The sequence below is a fragment of the Parasteatoda tepidariorum genome, chromosome 3, assembly GCF_982258835.1.
Source record: "Parasteatoda tepidariorum strain Cologne lab strain chromosome 3, Ptep-v5.0, whole genome shotgun sequence".
Classification (NCBI taxonomy): Eukaryota; Metazoa; Arthropoda; class Arachnida; order Araneae; family Theridiidae; genus Parasteatoda; species Parasteatoda tepidariorum.
In genome coordinates this window covers 62,767,603-62,790,233 of record NC_141757.1, presented here as the reverse complement: position 1 = coordinate 62,790,233, position 22,631 = coordinate 62,767,603, and the positions used below count along the sequence as shown (strand labels likewise).

Genomic DNA, 22,631 nt, shown 5'->3' with positions numbered 1-22,631 from the left:
CTAAACACTTGCTGATTAACATGTAATTTTTCAAACTAAAATAGCAATTTTCGTCTGTTAAGGAAGGAGTTAATATATATTCTTACATCACAGTTATTGATATGTTTCACCGGGCTCTAGCTAGATTAGATTATAATGTGAACATAGTGATTCCAATTCTAATTTTTTTTTTTTCCTTTTCTAAATAATTTAAAAAGTTATGTTACTGATATATTTGCTATAAATCACACATAACAATATTAATGAAAGGAAATGGAATCTTAATGTATGTTCTCAGTAGTTTTAATTTGCTAAATCAGGCAGTTTATCACGTAATAATTGTCTCTTATGTGAACTGGAAAGAAAGAAAAATTTCTAGCTTTACTTTTTCAATTGGTAAATGGTAAGTATTGATTCAATTGGTAAATGTTAAGTATTGATGTAATCATTTGTATAATAATAAATTAGTACACAATTTTATGTCAACACATTGTTATTTATTATCTTAAATTGTCTGTAATTTATTATTGAATGATTGCACAAGCGTAAAATTTACTCGCTTGGAAATTCAGCTTTTTTGGCCAATCTCATCCCTGAATTATAAAATAGCATTAATGGAAAAATTAAAGTTCCTATTCTTCTCCCTGCAGTTTTGACTTACAAATAAAGAAAAAAATGTGTATGTAGTAAAAGTAAGAGGTAATGGTAAAATCAATTTGAGGTTTGAGAACATAACTAACCTTAAACATAAATATATTTGCTCTTCTGTCTGTTTGTCTTGTTATGAAATTGTCTGTTTAATGGACTATATTATTTGATTTAATATTTTGTTGTGAAAAGATTTAGAGTTTGAAAAATCAAGTCATCACAATTATGGACCTCCAGAAATTGGAACAGGTATATGAAATGAAATAAAAGTTATGACTTACAAGGGAGACTAGGGAAGTGTGACTTGCCAGTTTTAAAATAAACTAGTGGGATGTATGCCTTATGAGGAATAATTTTAGGGGGCAACATTCGTTTCGGCCCATAAAGGGTCCTAGGAGAGAAAAAAATAATTCAATATATAGAAAAATCGGTATTTCATTACTTCAATGTAGACTATTAGTTATTGTAATTATCTCATAGTCCAATTAATTTTGTGGTACTTTCACGTACTATATAATGCATATTTATTCTCAAAATTGATTTCGAAAATTTTATATATCTGTAGTTTTTCAGAAAAACCTGTTAGATTAATTTTAAAAAAATATGGCATCAAATTTTTTTTTCCAAAGAATTTTCCAAATTAATTGGAGTATGAGATAATTACAATAACTAATAGTCTGCATTGAAGTAATAAAATACTTATTTTTCTATATATTGAATTATTTTTTATCTCTCACAAGACCTTCTATGGGCCGAAACGAATATTGCCCCTTAAAATTATTCCTCATAAGGTACACATGCTACTAGTTTATTTCAAAATTGGCTAGTCACACTTGCCTTGTTTCCCTTATTAGAAGAAAAAAAAATATTGTTAAAATTTTGGACCCCCCTTTTTTTTTAATTCTACCAAAAACATGTGATTCAGTAGTTATTTTTTTGCAGGTTTAGGACAAACTGTGCCAGTTCCTTATGGTAAACCTGCTCCAAGTGGCATTCAAGGAAGTGTACTTTTGCACAATGAGTATCCTTTATATAATTTTTAAATCATATAATATAAATTAAACTGAACTATTAATTTTTTTCAATATCCTATCTATATAATGAATATACTGGCTCGGAAATAATTAAAACAAAATATTGTGATTGTGTTACTTATAACTAAAATCACTTGATGCTTTTATATCAGTAAGTAAATAGTCTTCCAAAAATTAATTCTAAATCAGAATGTAAAAGTGTATCTTTATTTTGACTAGCCACATTCTATTTATTAATATTAGTTTTATTGTTATCTATTTATTAGTTTATATGTATTGCATAAGTTATATATATTACATAAATTATACATATAAACCTATGTTTATATATATATATATATATATATATATATATATATATATATATATATATATATATATATATATATATGACTTGTAGATCCAACAATGAGTTAAGAGAAACAGTAAGTACCAGATAAGATTCTAAAATGTCCTATTAAATAAGCAGTTCTTACATCTAATATGATAGCTTTAAATAAAATTATTGGAGTAAAGGGTAATTGTATTCCACGTTTTTCGTACCATTCTTCCGGTTTTAAAAAATAGGAGCAGTGCATATGACTTTTCCATTGATTCAAAAGATTCTTAATCAAAATCTTGTATCTGGGGTTGCCGTAGGCAACTAAAATGCGACTATTTGCAACTATTTTCGGCTGGAGGTGACAGGCAACTTTTTTTACCTGTAAAGGCTATGAAAGCAACTATTTTCGGAAAAAAAGACTTTTCGACCCTATTACCTATGCTTTGGGTTGATAACCTGTTATCCACGAGAGCTTCAGAACACTATGAGTTTTATTTTCTTGAAAAATAAAAATTTTTGAATATTTTAAATTGCACATTGGAGTCATCACTTTTGAATGTGCTTAATTTGCAGGGATTCCATAGTATGTATGCTTTGTTTCTTGATCGCCTCTTCAACAGTTATTGCTAAGAAAGTCTACAAGGTTTTAAAACCCTGATTTTTAATACCATATTACAATGTGAGCAGTTAGAATTTGAATTATCACTTTTCACAATATATATATGCATATTTGATAAATAAATTATTGATAAAAGGGGAAAATGTTTGTAAATTTATGTTTTTTTAGTGAATTCTAGTAATTAAAAGTATTTAATTTTCTGTAAATATGCTAATTTTTTTATATGAAAATTTAGTGCTAGGACACTAACATTTATATAAAGATTATCATATTTGCCACCAACTTGGTTAAATGGATCAGGGTATGTGACAATTAAGTCATATAATAAAATTTTAGTCATATTATTGAAAAAATTTTGTTCTGGCAACGATTTTCATGCTCTATGTAACTATTTTGTTCATTTTTTTCTGTGGCAACCCTGTGCATTCCAAAGAAATATCACAGAATTCTACAATTTATGTTATGAAACCTAAGCAAACTCATGTTCCTCACATTTATTCCTTTTGAAAACAGAGTGCAAAATTGATAGAATAGATATAGAGCTTTTTAAATCTAATATATTCTTGTTTCTTAATATCGAAGATCGAGGTAATAGTAAGTTTCAACGTCCTTTTTCTATAGACCACTGTGTTTTCTGTCCGTAGATAGAAAAACTATGGTTTTACTTTCATCTTATTAAATCTGAATTAAAAAAATAATTTCTTATATATAATGTATATAAAAAGAAAATTAATATGGTTAAAAAATGACACACAAATTTTGTTATAAAAAAAGTGAAGAATGTGAACAACCGCCAATTGGCCTTTCTGGATAAAACTCAAAACTTCTGTCTTCATGTTAGAAGAATGATGTATAAAAATAGTGTTAAGGCGCAATAGATTACAGACAAACTTTCTATGATTTTTTTAGAGAAAAAATAAAGTCAATTGATATTTTAATTTAGGGTCCCTTTAATTATTTCAATATTTTATGCACCTATAGTAACAAATCTTATATGATTTAAGTATGCGATTTAAAAGATTAATTTATCATTTTGTAAAAATACTATTCATATTATAAATTATATGATGGCAGAATTATTTAAGTAGTTAATTGAGCGTTAGGAACCATATACTTTGGCAAAAATGTTTAATGACACAAATGTTTTGTTCTTTTCCACAATTATTAATTCTTTTTTTTATTTTTCAATGAGTGAAATATTGAAAACAGTTACTAATATTTATAAGCTATTAAATTTTTAAACTAAAGGGACGTTTTTTATGTATTATTTTTTTTTGTGTATATGAAATTTCCCAGTTTGGTAACTTTTACTATTTAGGTCTCTTTGATGATTTGTATTGAATTAACAATTTAATCGTTGAAATTTGAACGTAGGACTAATTATTAATTTACCTAATGTGATTTTTTGTATGTTTCTTTTCTGTTTAATTCTCAACACATCTTTGTCAAAAGTAAGTGCTAAGATAAAATGAGAATCCAATATTTTTGTTGTTAAAGAAGAGTTAAGTATTAAATTTCTTTTCCAGTTATTTTCTTGTATTTTTTCTCTCATTACAATTTCATTTTATTTCTTTATTATTTGTCTTTAAAAAATTTAAGTATAAGATATAGTTTTTTAAAATATAGTTGATTCCCTCTTTTTTTTGTTATTATTTTAAAAGTGTTGATTCTGATAAACTTTTATATTTATACTGGTGTGGCACTTTTTACAGAAAATAAGGTACCTGAGATTTTCTGAGTGCTTGTAATTTTTTTATATCTTCTCCCTGTACATTATAAAGGGTCCTACTTCTATGATAATTGCTATGTGTCTAAAATTTCTAAGTTTGTTAAAAAAAAAAAAGCTTGGGACTTATTTAGAAAAATAATATTTTTTGTTTTCACAGCTCAAAATCTAAAGCATAACAAGTTATCTTAATCATTGATGTTCATATTGCTGTTTTATCTGATTATTGTTTTACTTTTTAAAAAGTAAGATTATTTAAAATGCTAGTTTTTACAATTTAGTTGAAATGATTGATTTCACTGTATTCATGTTGAATTTACCTTTCACTTTTTTAAAAGTTTATTAGTCTTTTTTTTTTTTTTGTACATTTATGTATATTGACCTGGAAAAGTCAAGGAAATAATTAAATCTTTTCAAGCTGAACCCTGTATAAAAACCCTCTTCCCTGCACAGAGTATCACATATAGAATTCAATCTTTGCATTTTTTAAAAAAAAAAAATAATTAAAGACTTATAGTTAGTCTTCAGTAAGAACTCCCTCCGCCACAAAGTCTTGAGGCTTTCTGCTGCTACGAAAACAAGAATAGCGCATTACAGAGAGCATAGCTTATCTTCACTCTCGGGTTAGCACATTAGACCAGAGAAAGAAATCACATTTCTCTTGCCGAACCGAGTCAAAACCTGTCCTAAACAGTGACCCCATACCTCTACTTGAAATAGTTATATCTCATTACCATAGTCACCGTCACAGATCTTGGCGAATGGCTAGGGGAGTTCTTACTTTAGACAAACTATAAGAGTGTGACCATTTAGTTATGGCTGTAAATAAATAACTTTTCCCCCATCTATACAAGTTTTCAATTTGGATTACAGAAATCAATTTGGATCCTAATTACATTTATAGAGATACTTCTCCTTTTGCTGTTATTTAAAACCATTTTAATCTTTCTTTTTTATTATTTTTTCCTTCATGAACAGTAGAGCAAATAAGTGAGGATTAATTTTTCCATGTGATAAATCTTTTCTTTGAAATGCTTGATAATTCCTTAACTTTTAATAGATATATTGTGTATAATGTCAACCAAGTTAACATCAAGTATTTGTTGAGTGTTGATTTCAAATGGAAGTATTGAGTTTACTAAACAAAATTTTATGAGTACCTTAGAAGAGAGACTGTTAATTTGTTGCAGATAGTTTTATTTGTGATATTGAAAATATTATCGGGGATAATTTTTTTTTTTACAGAACTGTGATTATTCATTATTATGGTTCATTATATGTTGTTAATTTGTTGCAGCTGTCTTTTATTTGTGATATTGAAAATATTATTGGGGATAATTTATTTTTACAAAACTGTGATTGTTCATCATTCTAGTTCATTATACGTCAGTGGGAACTACTAAAATTAATTGTTCTCACACTAAAGCATATGAAAATCATATATTCCCATTTTTTAGCATTCATACAAATAAAATTTAAAAAAAAAAACACTATGGAAATCTGGTTGTATCAAAACTGCAGAATCATTAGTTTTTATAATTAGTATTTCATTATTTCAAATTTAAATATAGATAAGCTTAATTGTGTAATGTATGGTCTGTCAGTAATGCCAACTGTGCAATCAGTGAACGTTATAAGCTGAAATTCTTGTTTTATTCACACCTGTATGCTGGAGGTACTGACAGCCACTAGGTAATGAGGTCATCAAACACAGCGTCATATTACATCTTTTTTTGTCATGGTTTGTAATTTATATGTATTTTTTAAATAAGAGATAATCACTTTACTTTTTGTTATGCTGTGTTGGCATAAACATTATGTGAGAGTTTAAATATAACTGTCACTCGTACTTTAGTATTCATTACTACCGTTCTTTTCCTGTTAATTTGTGTTTTCACTATGGTCGTCTTGTATTCATCATCCTCAGTTTATGATTTAGTCCTATCACCATGCGTTTTATGCCCACTATCTTATGATTAAATTAATGTTCAAGTTAATGTAAGTGTCCGCCGACCGGCCTGTGTAGGGGGCAGGGAACTGTCCTTGCATCAAAAAGGTCCTGGGTTCGAATCCCAGGCAAGCCATGGATGTTTCTTTCTCTCTGTGTGTTCTATGTCCTTTCTCCTTTGTGTGTGAGAATGTTACCTGCCCTATAAACGGGTTGTGGTTGTGTGAATGACGTGGCGGAGGTCGAATTCCTGGCCATAGATGACGCCACTGAAAAACAGGAACAATCGCACCCCACTGCCTAAACAGGCATACGACAAAAAAAAAATTTAAGTGTCTGAAGTCCTGATTTGCATAACATTAGATCTGTCTTCAGCAAATGGAACCATATGTATTCTTCGCAGTCAGAGCGTTCATGTTTTTTGTTAAAATGAGGTGAGCCAAAAAAAACTAGTACAGTGGGTATGTCATAAGTATTTTATTTGAAAACTAAGCCATAACAATATCATTGCAACATACTAATTGACAAGTTTTCATTTGATTGTTCAGTTAATAGTTAGGATACTAAGATATAAAAAAATTATAAAAATTAACTTTCATAAAATCAAAATTTTTATTTGAAAAAAAAAAATAATAAAAAATTACAGCACAGATGTTAATATAAATAAGATACATCAAAATCCTTAAAAACATTTGCCCATCTAAAATTATGGAAGTTGAAAGGGGTGTTTGTTGTGACAACAGAAAGTAGCCAATAAAACTGCTTGATAATATTCTTCTGTAAAAGAAAATAAAAATGTATGAAAAGCAAAGTTAAGATAATTGATTTTTTTATAACTTATGGCACTTTTAAAACAGACTGTTTCATCGGCTTTCTTTTTTTATTCAATTTTCCCTCAATCTAATTTCAAATTTCAACAAGTTTATTTTTCCAGTAATTCGAAGCATTTTTTGTCTCTTATAATTGTAACTATAATTTTTTTTTAAATTTAATCTTGTAACATTGTGATAATAACACATTTGTTTCACAGCCAAGACTCTAGGACTAATACAAAACTAATTATTCCCTTTTTAAATATCTTACAACTTCTCTCAAAATTCATAACTTTTCTTAACATTCTTCTTCCCCCCTCCCTTTTTTGTATCAGAACGATTCCCACAGTACTTGAAAAAAACATTGAATTTTGTTGAAAAAAAATAAGGGGCCAGAAAACTCATTGGAATTCTGCCAGTGGGTACTTGCAAAGAGCAGTAAAAAAATAATAAATAAACTTGAGCAAGATGCAACTTCTGATAGATGCAATTTTTAATGCTCGAAGAGTGAAAAGGGGTTCAAGAAGATGCAAAAAATATTTTCTCCTAGATTTTTTACACCAGACTATTGTTCACCTCTGATGTTTAGAAAGCTGAAATTTCTAGCAAATTTTAGTTTTTCGTCTTAGTCTTAGAATGATAACTAGTGTTTCGTCGATTTAGAAATATGTTCAATTTGTTAACTTCATTATTAGGTTAATATTGTTATCCTGTGATATAATATGTGATCCTATTTATTATTTTAGTTTTTATAAGTTTCATTAGTCTATTATATTGTTTAACGTATTTTTGGAGTTCTATTTTATGCATGCAGTATTTATTAGATGATATTCATCATCCTAACATATTAGCGTATTAACTTGCTGTTGGTATTTTTAACTGTATATAAATGTTTTAATGCATATGCAATTTTATTCAATTTAGCTAGGAACTTATTTGACTTACTTCGTGTATTTCATATCATATTCATAACTTTTTACTTGATTTCATTCCTACCCTGTTATGTGATTTTATTCATACCTTTTATCTGATTCTAAACTGCTGTTTGTAGAAAATGCAACACCATGAAGGAATCATCAGAATCAAATGAAATTCGCAGCAAATGTCAATTATAGGATATTATGCAAATTAATAAAGTTTCAGAGCCATCGCGCGTGCGTGGCGCGCGCAGCGCCCTCTGAATTGATGCTGAAAGCGTATAAATAAAGTGCTGTAGCGGGACGTTGAAAATAGTCTATGATTATTTGTTAGTGGCAAACGTTTAGTGAGACCTGAGTATGCCTCCACGACGGAAGAATAAGAAATTCAAGCAACTTACGGAGTTTGAACGAGGGAGGATAATCGGCCTTCGAGAAGGAGGATTTTCCTATCGCGCAATAGCAGCTCGTATGCAGCGGAACAGTTCCACAGTGATGCGAGTTTGGAAGCAGTGGACCGACGAGCACCGAACAACTCGAAAAACAGGCACTGGACGACAGAAGGTGACGTCAGAGCGCGATGATCGACACCTGCTCCGCATGGCGGTGAATGATCGCACAGCTTCCTCCAGGCAGCTGGCAGCACATTGGTCTACTGCTACAGGTGTACAATTGTCGGCTTCGTCAATTCGTCGTCGTCTGCTGCGCCGTGGATTGCGTGCAAGGGTGCCATTATACAGGATTCCCCTCACGGCGGATCATCGACGGCTGCGTCGGCAGTGGGCTCTTGAGCACAGAGACTGGCGAGCTGATTGGCACCAAGTTGTCTTTTCAGATGAATCACGCTTCAATTTGTGGACCCATGATGGCCGTGTTCGTGTTAGACGTTATGCCGGTCAACGCTGCCTTCCTGAGTGTATTATTGAACGACATAGTGGTCGAACACCCGGAGTTATGGTCTGGGGTGTGATTTCGTATCATGGACGATCCAATTTGATACGAATTGAGGGTAATCTCAATAGCAACAGATACGTCCGTGAAGTGCTACAGCCCGAAGTCGTTCCTTTCCTTCAAGGCATCCCTGGAGCTATCTTTCAGCAGGATAATGCACGCCCACATGTTGCGCGGACTGTTAGAGACTTCTGTTCAGCACAACGCATGCAACTTCTTCCTTGGCCTGCTTATTCGCCGGATATGTCGCCTATTGAGCACGTGTGGGATATGGTTGGTCGGCGTCTCACTCGTGATCCGCGTCCTGCAGTTTCCAAAGACGAACTTTGGTTGCGCATACAAGCGATATGGAATTCTCTTCCTCAAGCAGATATTCAACATCTGTTTGACTCCATGCCACGTCGTATAGCAGCACTTATTGCAGCGCGTGGTGGCTGCACCAAATACTGATTTCGGACGCTTAATTTGTTTCTTTTGTTTTGAAAATTTCATCATTTATTTGTATCAGTACAAGTCGTTTCTGCATTAAATTTCATTTGATTCTGATGATTCTTTCATGGTGTTGCATTTTCTACAAACAGCAGTTTATTTACAAACTTATACCATTTACAAACTTATACCATTTTATCAGTTGTAATTGTACGACAAATAAAGTGTTGCATGTACTTTGTCTTTTGAACTATTTTACTATTGTTTGGCTCAGCATGTCCTCTTTTGGACTTTGTGCCACTAAACCCTACATTCAATTCATTAGTTTATTATCATATTTTTACATTTAGTTTTTGCAGCTAATTAATAAAATTAAGTTCTAGATTTCATGGATTATGAATAAACATCGTGATTCACATTAAACTGATTCTTGATTTATAGATCAGAATCCATTTAAAATGCTTTATTAATTGTGATTCAAACGAAAGTGACTAAGATTCAAACGAAAGTGACTAATGAGTCAGATATCAAATGATGCTTTAGAGTGATTTGCAAATTACTCATTGGGGTTCGTATTAAGGTGTTTTATAAATCACACAGGATTTCAATTAAAGTTATTTCTGAATCATATAACATGATGCATATTTAAGTAATTTCAGAATCATTCATCACAATTCTCATTTAAGTAGTTTACAAATCCCACATTGGGATTGGTATTAAAAGGATTTAAGAATTACACATTGTGATTCACATAACTGAGATTTAAGGATTACCACTCATAATTTTCATCAAAATTATTTATGAATCACACATAGCCAGGGCCGGATTAACCTATAGGCACACTAGGCACGTGCCTAGGGCCTACGAAATTTAGGGGCCTACGAAAAACCTGGGAGAAAAAAATTGACTTGATTGAAAAATTGAGTTGACAAAAATAATTTAGCTTTAAAAACAACAAGTGTATTCTGCACAAAATTATGAAGATACAAATAAAAATATAATATTTTTTGGTAATAAATTATTTTGCAGAATCTTATGATCTAATATATTACTCTTTTGCGATTTTTGAATTCAACGAAATCTTGTATTATGCTGTCGAATTCCAAACTACGCAAAATGTCGTATTCAATAGACATAAGTTCGAGCGATGCCAAACGATCTTGATTCATTGTTGAACGCAAATAATTTTTTATCAATTTTAATCTGGAGAAAGATCTTTCTCCTTCTGCATTTGATCCAAGAATCAACAAATATATTCTTAATGCAATTTAAACGTTAGGAAAAGTATTCACAAGTTTATCTTTAATTTTAGCCTTCAACATTTCTTGTGCAGATTTATGTTCATATAAATTTGAAAATAGTAAAAATTCATCTACAAAGTTTTTCTCTAAATCGGATGAGTAAATTTTCACCAAATTTTGCGCTTTTAGTTTAATCTCAGATTCTGACAAATTTTTATGTAATTTCCTTGTAATTCGGGTTCGATAAAACATCGATTAATGACGCTTTTTGGTCGATCCAGAAAACTGGGAAATTCAGACATCCGGGATAGCGATGGTCCCGAGCATCCCAGATAATTGGTTCTCTACTGTATAAATATTTCTTGTAATTAATCTCACTATCAATTTCACTGTTTTCTTTGCTGGTTTGTTGTTGTATTGTTGACGTGAAGTGTTTATATAGTTATCGATCGAACTAATCATAATGGTATTATCGATATCAACTGCAATATCGGCAGTATGTCGGTATTGCAGATAAAGTTCAATAAAAAAATTCGTAAATTAAAATCCATATTTATAAAAATGTAAAAAAAAAATATACAAGAAAATTTTAGCATATATTTTGAAAAGAGGGGAGGAGTAGGGGAAGGAGGGGAGGGCCCAAAAACAGCTATGCCTAGGGCCTACGAAAGGTATAATCCGGCTCTGCACATAGCTGTTCTAAATTAAGTGCTTTTCGAGTCAAAAATTACAATTTGCCTCATAATGATCACTATTCATATGAAAATTATTAGGTAATCACACATCAGAATTTAAATTAAAGTGATTTATATATCACATATTATGATTTACGTTCTGCATTCAATTTCGATTTGCAAAATGTACACTGTTACGAAAAATGTCCAGATTTTTTCTAAGGCCGACTTCGAGACCTACAATACATGTTTTACAACAATATTGCACAATTACAGTAAAATTCAATATGACTTAAAATACATTATGTTTTAAGACAAAGTTTTTCCACAAAATAGTTGGGAGTTATGTGGTTCTCTATCCATACTTTTAAATAATATATTTATATACAGCATAGTTAAAAATGAACTTACTTTTTGGTTACATATAGTATTGACATAAGGCTGTTCTTTAACTTTGATACGATAATGATGAAATAATTTCCCATCAAAAAAATGCCAAGGCATTGCAAGTGCTATTGGAAAAGGATTACCACAAACATTTATGGCCATTAAAATTGTTGTTACTCCTCTCATAAACAGGGTTGACACATTGACTGCAGTTGCATCTACCCAAGGTGCCTAAAATCAAATTGAATTCAGATTAGACATTTTTGAAATAATGTATTTGTCTTTTTATTTATGCACTTTCATAGTAGTTTGTACTTAAATTTTAAGTTCTTCACTGAAGCTGGAATATCTCCTTTTATTTGGGACACTTTTTATTTTTTGCTTTAGCCTAATTAAAATAATTTTATTATTACTTAACACACAATAGACCACTATAAAAATGAAAAGTTTTAAAAAATACTACCAGAGCCAACAATTCTATATGGAACAATGAACAATATTGTGTATTCATCAGAGTGTATACACAATATTGCATATAAAAAATTTCAAAAATTTAATTTTTGCACTGAGAAGAATAGATTGCATTGAAACCAAAATTTTAAAATACCATTAAACTGAAATGTTTAAAAAAAATATTCAAACTTTATTAAAGTTGTTTTATAATTTGTTTATAAAACAAAAATCCTTTTAATGATATTCCAACTTCAAAAAAAAAATAATTATATTGCGTTATTAATTAATTAGCGATTCTAGCAGTATTCAGAGACATTGGTAGCTCCTAAAAATCTTGCAGAATACTAACAGCTTTTACTCTAAGTCCCTAATGCTTTTTATCTTCTCAATACCATGCACTTAGTACTTCCAAACCAATATTTTTTTTTTGGTCTTTCATTAAAAAGAGATAAAACTTTCCAATGAATGAAATGAAAGAGTATCAGGTTGCTGTGGTATATATAAATACTAAAACTTTTTGTATCCACATCAATCAACAATTTTTAAAAAAAAAAATCTCATCTTGAGACAATGTTATAAGCTAATTATCATCAAAAGTGTTTATAGCAAAAATAAGTGCTTCGATCATTTTAAGAATGATGCATTCTATAGATCCAAACAGACTTTGTTGAACAGTTCCACTATGTACTAAGGGAAATTTTTTGACAGCTTACATTAGATTCATTTAATGAACATATCCTTTCATGATGGTGATTTGTTTAAGCAAAATTTTCCTTTGCATTTATTACCTAAGATTAAAACAGGATAACTAAATATAAACTTTACCGGGATTAAAAAATAAATTTCAAGGTTGTTCATTTTGAATTCAAATTAAATTTCAATATGCGGTGTATGTTTTAAACTTTTTTAATTTGGCAATAATTAATTCTATGACACTATCAGTACTTTGTAGTACCTGCTCACGACTAAACTAGGAATATTAAATACATTTATTTCAAACAACATACATATCTACAAGGGGTGATCAAATGAAAAGGTACGAAACGACGTAGAAACGTAACAGTTAAATATTTGCATATTCCGTTATGGGAGAACGTAGCGAGACATCTCGGGATGCGACTGGGATCGGAGCATGCGCGGGTGCCCGCTTGAGCAGGAGAGAGCAGAGGCTCTTATCAAAAGCGGCGTCCAAATGATGCGGCTGTCCGTATGAGGACTGGATGGCGTTTGCGTTGCAAAATTCGACGATTGAGGAGCAGCGAGTTGTTATCTGATTTCCTCGAGCACAGAAAAATGTCCTGTGAGACACTCCGACGCCTGCGCATGGGTGCAAGTCTTCCGTCCCCAGGACGGATTTCCGTCTTTCGAAAATGTCCGCGGACGGAAACAAGACTGACTTGAAGACGGAAATCGGAATTTTTTCTTTCTGTCCTTAAAAATATTTTTTAGGTCTACGTTATTGGTCTACTTTCTTATGCCCTGTTGTTATTTTGTCAAAAGACAGATGAATAAATATTTTTTGTACAGTATTTAAACTTGATGCATTATGGTAAAGCTTTCTTAGATAGTTTGCATATGTCGAGGGGGTGTTGCGTATGTTAGGTATTTCAGTCAAAAAATTTTCAGTCTTGGCCTTTTTTCCAACTTGCACCCATGCGCCTGCGCAGGTCCATCAAGAACAAAAGACCGGGGCTGCTCAAGGAGGGTGTGGTTCTGCTCCGTGATAACACGCGTCCACACGTCTCCAGACTCACACACATGGAACTGGCCAAGTTCAAGTGGGAGACGTTGGACTATACGCCCTACAATCCGGACTAGTCGTCCTGCGATTTCCATGTGTTTGGTCCACTGAAGAAACACATGAAAGGGAAGGTCTTCAACTCGGACAACATACTCAAGGACGCTGTGAAGGACTGGGTCTCGTCAAGACCACAGGAATTCTGGGAACAAGGAATCCTGCGGCTTGTTCATCAGTGGGATCGCTGTGCACAGGCCTATGGTGTATATTTTAAATAAAGTCTACATTTGTACCCACCATGTCGTTTCGTACCTTTTCATTTGATCACCCCTTTTAAGTTCATAATAAAATAACAGATTTAAAATCTTTTTTACAAGAAAGTTGCTGGAGAATTTAATATAACACAGACAACTAACAAGCATGAAATTTTATTTTATATCATAGAAATGGGTGGATTTCAAATTTTAGGCACTTGTGAATATTTTTATTAAGGCGACTATTTGCAGACAATTGTGAAAATTTTTAAACTTTTTTACAAATTGGCTACTACAAAAATCTAAAAATCTATTTGCAGTTTTTTGTATTTGTTAATCTGTTGGATTTTAATAAAAATTTGGTTATCTTAAAAAGAATGTTGCAGATGTTTGAAAGAATGGGTTTGGTTGGTGGGGATGCAAACATAAACAAAACTCAATTAAACTTAAGGTGAAAATTAATATATATATATATATATAACATAATTATCACTATTGACCAACCATTTTTTGCAATTCTTGGAAAAAAATAATATTTGGAAAAGAAAAGTTTCAGTATACTCCAATTATTTTTGATTTCATTCATTGTAATTTTTAATTTGCGAAATTTTGATTCAACATTTATTTATTTTTGGTTTGGTAAATTAAACATTGAATTAAGATTTTTATTTTATTTTTATAAATTGCAATAAAAAAAACTTATTTTAATGGTCCTGCCACACATACTATTCATATAATTAAAAATTTTTTTTTTAATGGCAGGCACTTGGGGTTTGTCCCATTGGCCACAGAACTGCTACTCTCTTCCCGTTACCCAGTGGGCACCCGTGGTGGAGCAGCGTCGCCAACGTCACACAAAGGAGAAAGGACATCCATGCCCTGAGTAGTATTCGAACCCGTGGCCAATGGCTCCGCAGTCGGACACGCTAACCACTCGGCCACCTGGTCGGCATTCATATAATTTTAATAAAACCTGTTTCAGATCGTTTTTGACATTAGAAAATTATTGAGTATCGTTCAGAAATTCTACCGGCATTTAGAAATATCAAAGTTTTTTTTTTTTTTCATTTTGAGAAGAAAAATAGTAGTTTCTGATGCTCATGATGAAGAAAATATAATAATTTATTACAGTTTTGTTAAAATTTGTGGGTGTCAGTTCAAGTAACAGTTGCGAATCTCAAGAAGTTAGTGATACCGACAAAGAAGTTGCAACGGAACCACAACCAGAGCCAACATTTCCTGATGGAGCAATGAGCAACATTCTGTATTTATCAGAGAAAGGAATTGAGAAATAGAATGACAGACTGTCAAAGGGTTTAAAAAAATTACACTAACCTGTATTTCTCTCAATTCTTCCATATCTTTAAGGGATAAGGCTTGAATGATTAATGCTGCAATATCTAATGGTTCTAGCAATATATCTGAATTCACTCCATTTATTAGGCAATTCAAAACAGAAGCTAAAACAATTAAATGCTTAGGTATATTTAGAAATGTGTCAAATTGAAATGAAAGTTCTAAAATAGAATGCAGGACCATCATTTTTTCTTCTTCAGAATACTGAAACCATAACCTTTCAACAGAGAATGGATGATCTGAAAAATTAGAAAACAAGTATTCTCAAATTTTTTATTGACTGGTGTAGCTGTAAAAGATAAATTTAAAAAGGCATTAACAAAATACCTCTCAGTCTAGGTGGAAGATTTATCGGTAATGGCTGTATATATTCTGGTTTTTCCATGGAATTCCCATGATAAGCACACCATTCCCTTATAAGAATTGGTTTCCCATCTTTTGTTAAAGTATTATCTGCAGAGCCTTGAGAAGAATAATAATTGAATAGAACTCCATAACACTTTTGTCGAATTTTACGATACACCAAAGCTGATGGGAGTCTAGATGTATCTTCGAGAACCTAAATAAGGTGTGAAATATATTTACTATATAGATGTGATTTATAAGTTTAATTTACTTAGACTCATCAGTAATTTTAACTAACTAACATTCAAAGATTTATCAAAGGGTCATAAATTTAAAATGAAGCTTTGCCTCTGTTCGCCTTACTCCAGTATAACCCAAAGAAAATTTTTTAAAAAGAGTAGTTCCACTTCCATATTAATTTTTTAGGAGTGAATTGCAAAATAGTGGAGAGGTTCAAATCAAACATTATGTTTCTAAATTACAGACACTCTGTAAGCAACAGCAATTGTTCTAAAAGAACTGCAATATAAATTATGACAAGTAGATACACTAGAATTAATATTTGCATACTTAACTAAAAAAAAAAATCACATAATTTTTATTATAATTTACAGGTTAAGTAAACTAAGATTTCTATAATATCAATACTGTAGAAGATCTTTACAATCACAAATTTAAAACTCAAGGCTTTGAGTTTTATTGAATTTTGTGCTATGTAGATCTACATACCTTTAAACTTACCAATCAAACAAGTTGAAAATGGATTAATCTTGAAATGCAATAATTTTTAAATTCAAATATTAAAAAAACCCAATATGCATCTAAATATTTATTATTCACAAAAAAAAATTAGAATTTTCTTGAGTATTAGAACTAATAACAAATCAATTTATAAACTTTTGTTTGCGTAGCTTTCTAAATTGAAATCTCATTGCAAGTAATTAAAAATGCAATGTAAAGTAAAATAAATAAATCTTGCTTAGATACAGAAATTTCTTAACTGGAAGTTACATTGTTTTTTCGCACAAAATTATTATGGTGGTTAAAGGAGAATTCCAGTTTATAGAATTTCGTTATATAGATCTACTGTAAAATGCGTAGATTTTTTTTTTTTTTTGTAATTCTTATTGCTACAGTCATTTAATAGCATATTTGAAATTTATGTCACAATTTACATTTTCATTGGTGACATGAGAAAGGCATCCTTCACAATGCAATTTCTAAACCTCATCGGATTGCTCCAAACTGAAATTTTTAGATTTTATTATACATTGAATTACAATGGCAGCTGCATTTATTGGCATTGTTACAGCAATAACAATTAATATCCTAAACTCAGCATTCATGAGAGAAGTCATTTTTGCTCTTTTTAGGTGACTGATTTATTTTCTATAAGATTATCTTAAATCAAGAAAAGAAATTGACAATTTTAACCAAAGTTTTACGAAGAATATTTTCACTCCTGGGAAAATTTTGGAGGAGCAAAACTCACACCCTGCGCATAAAACAATTGCCTAGATCAGAGGTCGCCAAAGTGGTCTATATAGACCCCCAGGGGTCTATTTAACAAAAGTGGGGGTCGATCTGAATCGAAAGGGTCGATTGGGAGTCAAAAAAAAAAATTCTTTATACGCAAATCACACATACCTAGTTAAGTATGTAAAATTTGTAATTTTTTTTATAATAGACTTAATATCAGTTTCTTTATAGAACATAAATTAATAAACGTATATTTATTCGGGTGAAACAAGTATTTACGTACCAGCGTGCAGTGGCACGAACTCTGCACTTCTTGTTTATAAGTCATATGCATATGTGCGCTTGTCCAAATGTCACATGTGACGAGCATTGACATTACAAACGCAAATATCATAAGCAGTTTCAGCTATCTTTGCAAACTGTGAACAGTGTTGAATATTTGCAGTGTCACTATTAAAACTTTTATAATTTTGGATAATTAGTTATTGTTTTATAAAAACCATTCGTTTAGTTTAGATATCAATTTTAATTATCAATACATGTAAAAAAGAAGGTAAGCAATAATAATATGGATTAGTACTGCCCGCTACAAAACTATAGCACACTTTGTATTTTTTTACGAAAATTACAAAATTTTTGAAAATATTATTATTTTAATCTGATGTGTGTCTTTAACTTTCACGTAAATTCAATCTGAACTAAGTACAAAAATAAACTAAATGTGGAGTTTTGAGGAGATTTAAGATTAAAATTGGCCAATTTTGAACCCAATATAGCGAACCTTGCAAAAAAAACCCAGGCACACCCATCTCATTGATTAAGAAGTAATAAATCTGCAGTTACTTTACTTATTATTTAATAAATATTAAGGTATTTAAATTTCCACATTAATATATTTTTCGTAAAATTATTGTTACACAATGAACTATAACTTTAATAAATGCTTAAAATCATGAAATAAATGTCGAAACACAATATCTAATAGAGTTTTATTTTAATTAACAGAAAATTAACAGAAAATTACGATGGAGATTTCGAAAAATTACATAGGGGTCGATGATCAAAAAAGTTTGGCGACCCATGGCCTAGATGCATATACTCTGGTGACCATTGAGTAGTAAGATAAACCTTCATTTCTGAATCTAGTCATGGCACTTCGGTGCCTCGAAGATTTCACTCGGTGAGAACATAATGATTGTAGTTATAACATACATAGGTTACATAAATCATTATACAAAAGTGAGATTACAAATTTGTATTATAAAAAATAATAAATATTGTGAATAAACTAGTTTAAAATAAATGTGTTAAAGATTACCTCACTAGATTCATATTCTAAATTGCACAGTAAGTTGAACACAAAGGGAGCATTTACACACTGCAGATGCTTTGATAATACTTCACCTTCTGAACTTGGCTGCAGATAAATATTGATTTTATTTGAAGGGATATTATCATATCCTATCACGTAAGACGATAAACCTAATCGAATAAGTTGCATTAAGCTTGAACTACCACAGATTCGCTTTGAAATGGAATGTAACTCTTGTTTATTATTAACATCAGCTGACCAACCTTCTTCATTAATTATAGCAGCGAGATTTTCAGCAATATCACTTATAAATATTCTCCCTATTTTGTTGTTCGATAGATACCTATGAAAATAGTTTAACTTATAAGTAGGTATAATATCATTGCCAGCTAAACAAGCAAAAAGTGGTAACTGGTTTACATCTATATGAAGATATCGAAAAGCAAAGCAATCTCGATCATAGTGAGTTGTTGTCAGAGATTCTAAGTCAAGATGTAATAGAGATAGATAGGTTTTTGTATTGTAAATAATAAAGTCTGAATCTTGGCTGAGTATTGCGAAAACATCTCTATTATTGTTAGCATATTCAACAATGGATTCATCAGCTTCACGATCGGTTTGATAAACTTCAGCCCCGAGCTCTTTGAGAGCAAATCTCGTTAAGGTACCCATGGAGGTTGGAAGTTGAAAATGTTTCTGATCCGGCTCTCTATGATTGGCATGAATATTCGAAAAAATAGATTTGATTTGTTGGTATTTGGCGACACGTCGTTTTACCCATTCTTTGCGTTTGGCAGCACAAACAGTACCATCGAAAAAAAATACTAGCCTTACGCCGATGCTTCGAAAAAGAGAAATAAATTCTTCAAGCTTTTTTATGAATTGTAGCCATTGCCCTCCATATATCCACTCTAAATTCTTCGCATACAACCGATTTATTAAAGCCATGCCATCTACAACGATCACTGGTTCACAATTGAATCTTCGTCTGTGCTCATCTGCCATACGTTGAATCGATACTGATTTACAAGCATCAGGGCATTTATTTTCAATGTAGTACTGCAATCCTATAACCCCCATTATTTTATTATAAACTAAATATTAACTTTCATGCATAATATAGTTATCTTTGAAAATGATTATCATGCTTATTTGTTTTACTACAAAATCTAAATCCCTACAAAATACTTATTTGTTTACAAAAATTTGGTTTCGGTTTGCAGTGATGGTTGATAAGTATGTCAAAGTTACAGTGAATCGATCGTTCTCATTTAAAAAAAAAAACGGGACAGATAGTAGCCGAGAGACAACAGAGCTATAGAGTTATTCCTACTGTAGTAAAACTAGTTACGCAGGTTGTTGCATCTCACCAATCACTTTCTCAAATATTATTTTTTGGAAATGTTTCAAAAGTTTGTCGGAATATTCAGTAAAACTCAACATGATAAACTTTGTTTTTGATCTATAGAAAGGTAATTTAGAGTTAAAAAGGTTATTTACCTGACTTAAATTACATTGAATACCTACTAGTTGGAACAAAGTATAAAATCAGGAGAGTACCAGGAGTCATCAGCAGAGAGAAGCGTTGAGATAGGAGATCACTATCACTGCGACGTCCCAATGATTTTACCTATTTGACAAATTTTGCTTGACTATTCAGTATAGTTAAAAAATTATCTTCTCTTATTTAACTTAAATAACACAAATAAATTTTTATGTATTTCAACTTTAGTTGACTTTTTTAATGAAAGAATTCCTTCTTTCATAATAATAATTCATTTTATTTGTACAGAATTCATTCTGCATAGGTATCGTTTTTGGATTCCATTTCTCAATTCTTATATCTTCTTCAACAAATCCAATCCCTTCCTTCCCACTGAAAATTCCATCTGTCAATCACTCGTCATGGAGCTTCTAATTACACCAATGAGCCAGTTTCATCAGAAATTGTGAAATGCCAATGACCTTATCTTCAAAAACACTCTCCCTTTCTTTATGACAAATTAAAATTCAAATAGTGCAAGAGTGAATAGGTAAATAAAGTTAGTTTAGAACTATAGGTAACGCTGCATGAAGTTAAGGAAATAATTATCAATTTAGTTATGTATTGAAAGAAAACTTGAAAAAGTCGGAAATTTAAAATTCTATTTTTCAGGAACTATTTACCCGATTTCGCTCAAATTTTGAATTTTGATGCGTAAAATTGCATATTTTAAAATTACGTAAAAAATTCGATACCTTACGATTCAAAATATTTTCTATTGTTAATTAAAGTATTAAAAATAATAAATGTGTAGTAAAATTTATTTTTTTGCATGGAATTATATTTGAATAAGCGAATTTTATAATTGTGTGCAAAAATTTTTCAACTTGCTTAAAAAGTTCTCGAGATATGGTGAAATACGAAGAAAAGAAAATTATGAGGTCCGAACTTTGTTACACTCTCCTGACCAAACTATCAGGACCATATTTTCCAGATTGAGACTTCCCATATATTGGGTGTAGGAAATCCGAATCCCCTTTTAAAAAAAGGTATGTTTATTCCGAGAAAGTACGTTTTTGTGTCTAATTTCGTAGCTTGAAATATCGTCTGCTCTAACTAATTAGCAAAGTAATCCCCTCGAACCATTAAGATTGAATTCTAGAACGTGAAGATCCAATAATTATATCAAAAGTTACTCAAGGTAGTTCGTTTTTTTTTTCTTTTTGGAGCACTGTACATAGCTCGAAAAATGTGTTTATGAAAAATTTACATAGCTTAAAATGCGTGTAGTATTTGTTTGATTCCTTTTTTGAAACTTCTTAAACGAGCGTTGTACTTTTCTTTAAAAACAACTAATGAATCAAAATAAATATGTAATTGGGATATCGGCCATTTGCATAAATCTCAGTTGCACTTGGGGCGGTTTATTAAATTTGTCTGTTTAAAAAAAAAGAAGAAGAAGAAGACCACAAGTCAATAGTCGTCTTTATAAGGCTGCCCAGGACAAAATCACTATATAATAGTGTTATTTAATTGACGTTGCAGAAATTAAGAATTTTAAAATTCACTTTATTTTTTAGAGTTCTGAATACCGACGACAACTGAAAAGTTGCATTTGCAATATATTTTGTCATGCCGATCCTGAAGTCAGGGACAAAGTGTCTTAGATTATGCTTAAGTGTTCAAAATAAACAAGAAAAAGCTAGCGGGTGATTCTTCGTTTACTGTTAAATTTAGGTTGAAAACTTAAAAAGTGTATTTTTTACGGTGTCCATTTTCGTAAACACGCTTTTCGAGCTGTATAGTTTCAGAATTATTAAATTTTATTTATTTTATATACCTTGAAAGGTCAACAAAAATTCTATTTTTTTGTTCATCTTTTTTGCAGAACAAAAACAAAATATTCTCCTTAAATTTAAAAAGAAACATAATGATTGAAAACATTTTAATTAGGAGCTCGAGGTAATTATTTATATAAACTAATATCGAGAGTTTTTCGTTTCATTTTTCGCTTTCAAATCCTGCGTTTCCCTTTCCTTTTTCATTCATGTGACGTATGTGGAACGTCAAATTAATGGGATAGTAAAAAATTATATTTTTGTTTTAGCTGCGAATTTAGTTCTCTTTTTCTTAAAAAATTTATTTATCAAATGGTTCATCACTTATTTTACATATTTAACTAAAATAATAATAATTAAATATTTAACTATTTGCATTTAAACTGAGAGTAAAACATTCCCGCAACAGCTCATTGTTGGCCAGGGGGTTTATGAAGTTTAAGCTTTCTCACTTTTTGACCAATGACAAGATTGTGGTAATTTTGTCAGCATTGCGCATAGATCGCCTTTACTTACTTGATACGCTGATACACATCGATCTGAAGCTGAGTGGACACAAGACAGCCACTTTGTATTGAATCACAGTTCTTTACAACAGATCATTGCTTTACTCACTGACCAATCACGGCTCATTTACTAGAATTATTATGCAAAAAATCGTTAAATTAGTAACATATTGGTGGAAA

At 30.9% G+C, this 22,631-nt stretch overlaps 1 protein-coding gene across 1 annotated transcript; it reads right to left on the bottom strand.

The window, feature by feature from the left end:
• Nucleotides 1-6,733: 6,733 nt before the first annotated feature.
• On the bottom strand, nt 6,734-19,880 carry LOC107438010 (constitutive coactivator of peroxisome proliferator-activated receptor gamma). Its single transcript, XM_016050166.4, has 5 exons — nt 18,631-19,880; nt 15,816-16,047; nt 15,468-15,727; nt 11,712-11,918; nt 6,734-7,053 (listed from the first exon to the last, which is right to left on the bottom strand). The coding sequence occupies exons 1-5, from the start codon at nt 19,702-19,704 to the stop codon at nt 6,931-6,933; spliced, it is 1,896 nt and encodes a 631-aa protein (XP_015905652.1). The 5' UTR covers nt 19,705-19,880; the 3' UTR covers nt 6,734-6,930.
• Nucleotides 19,881-22,631: the final 2,751 nt, after the last annotated feature.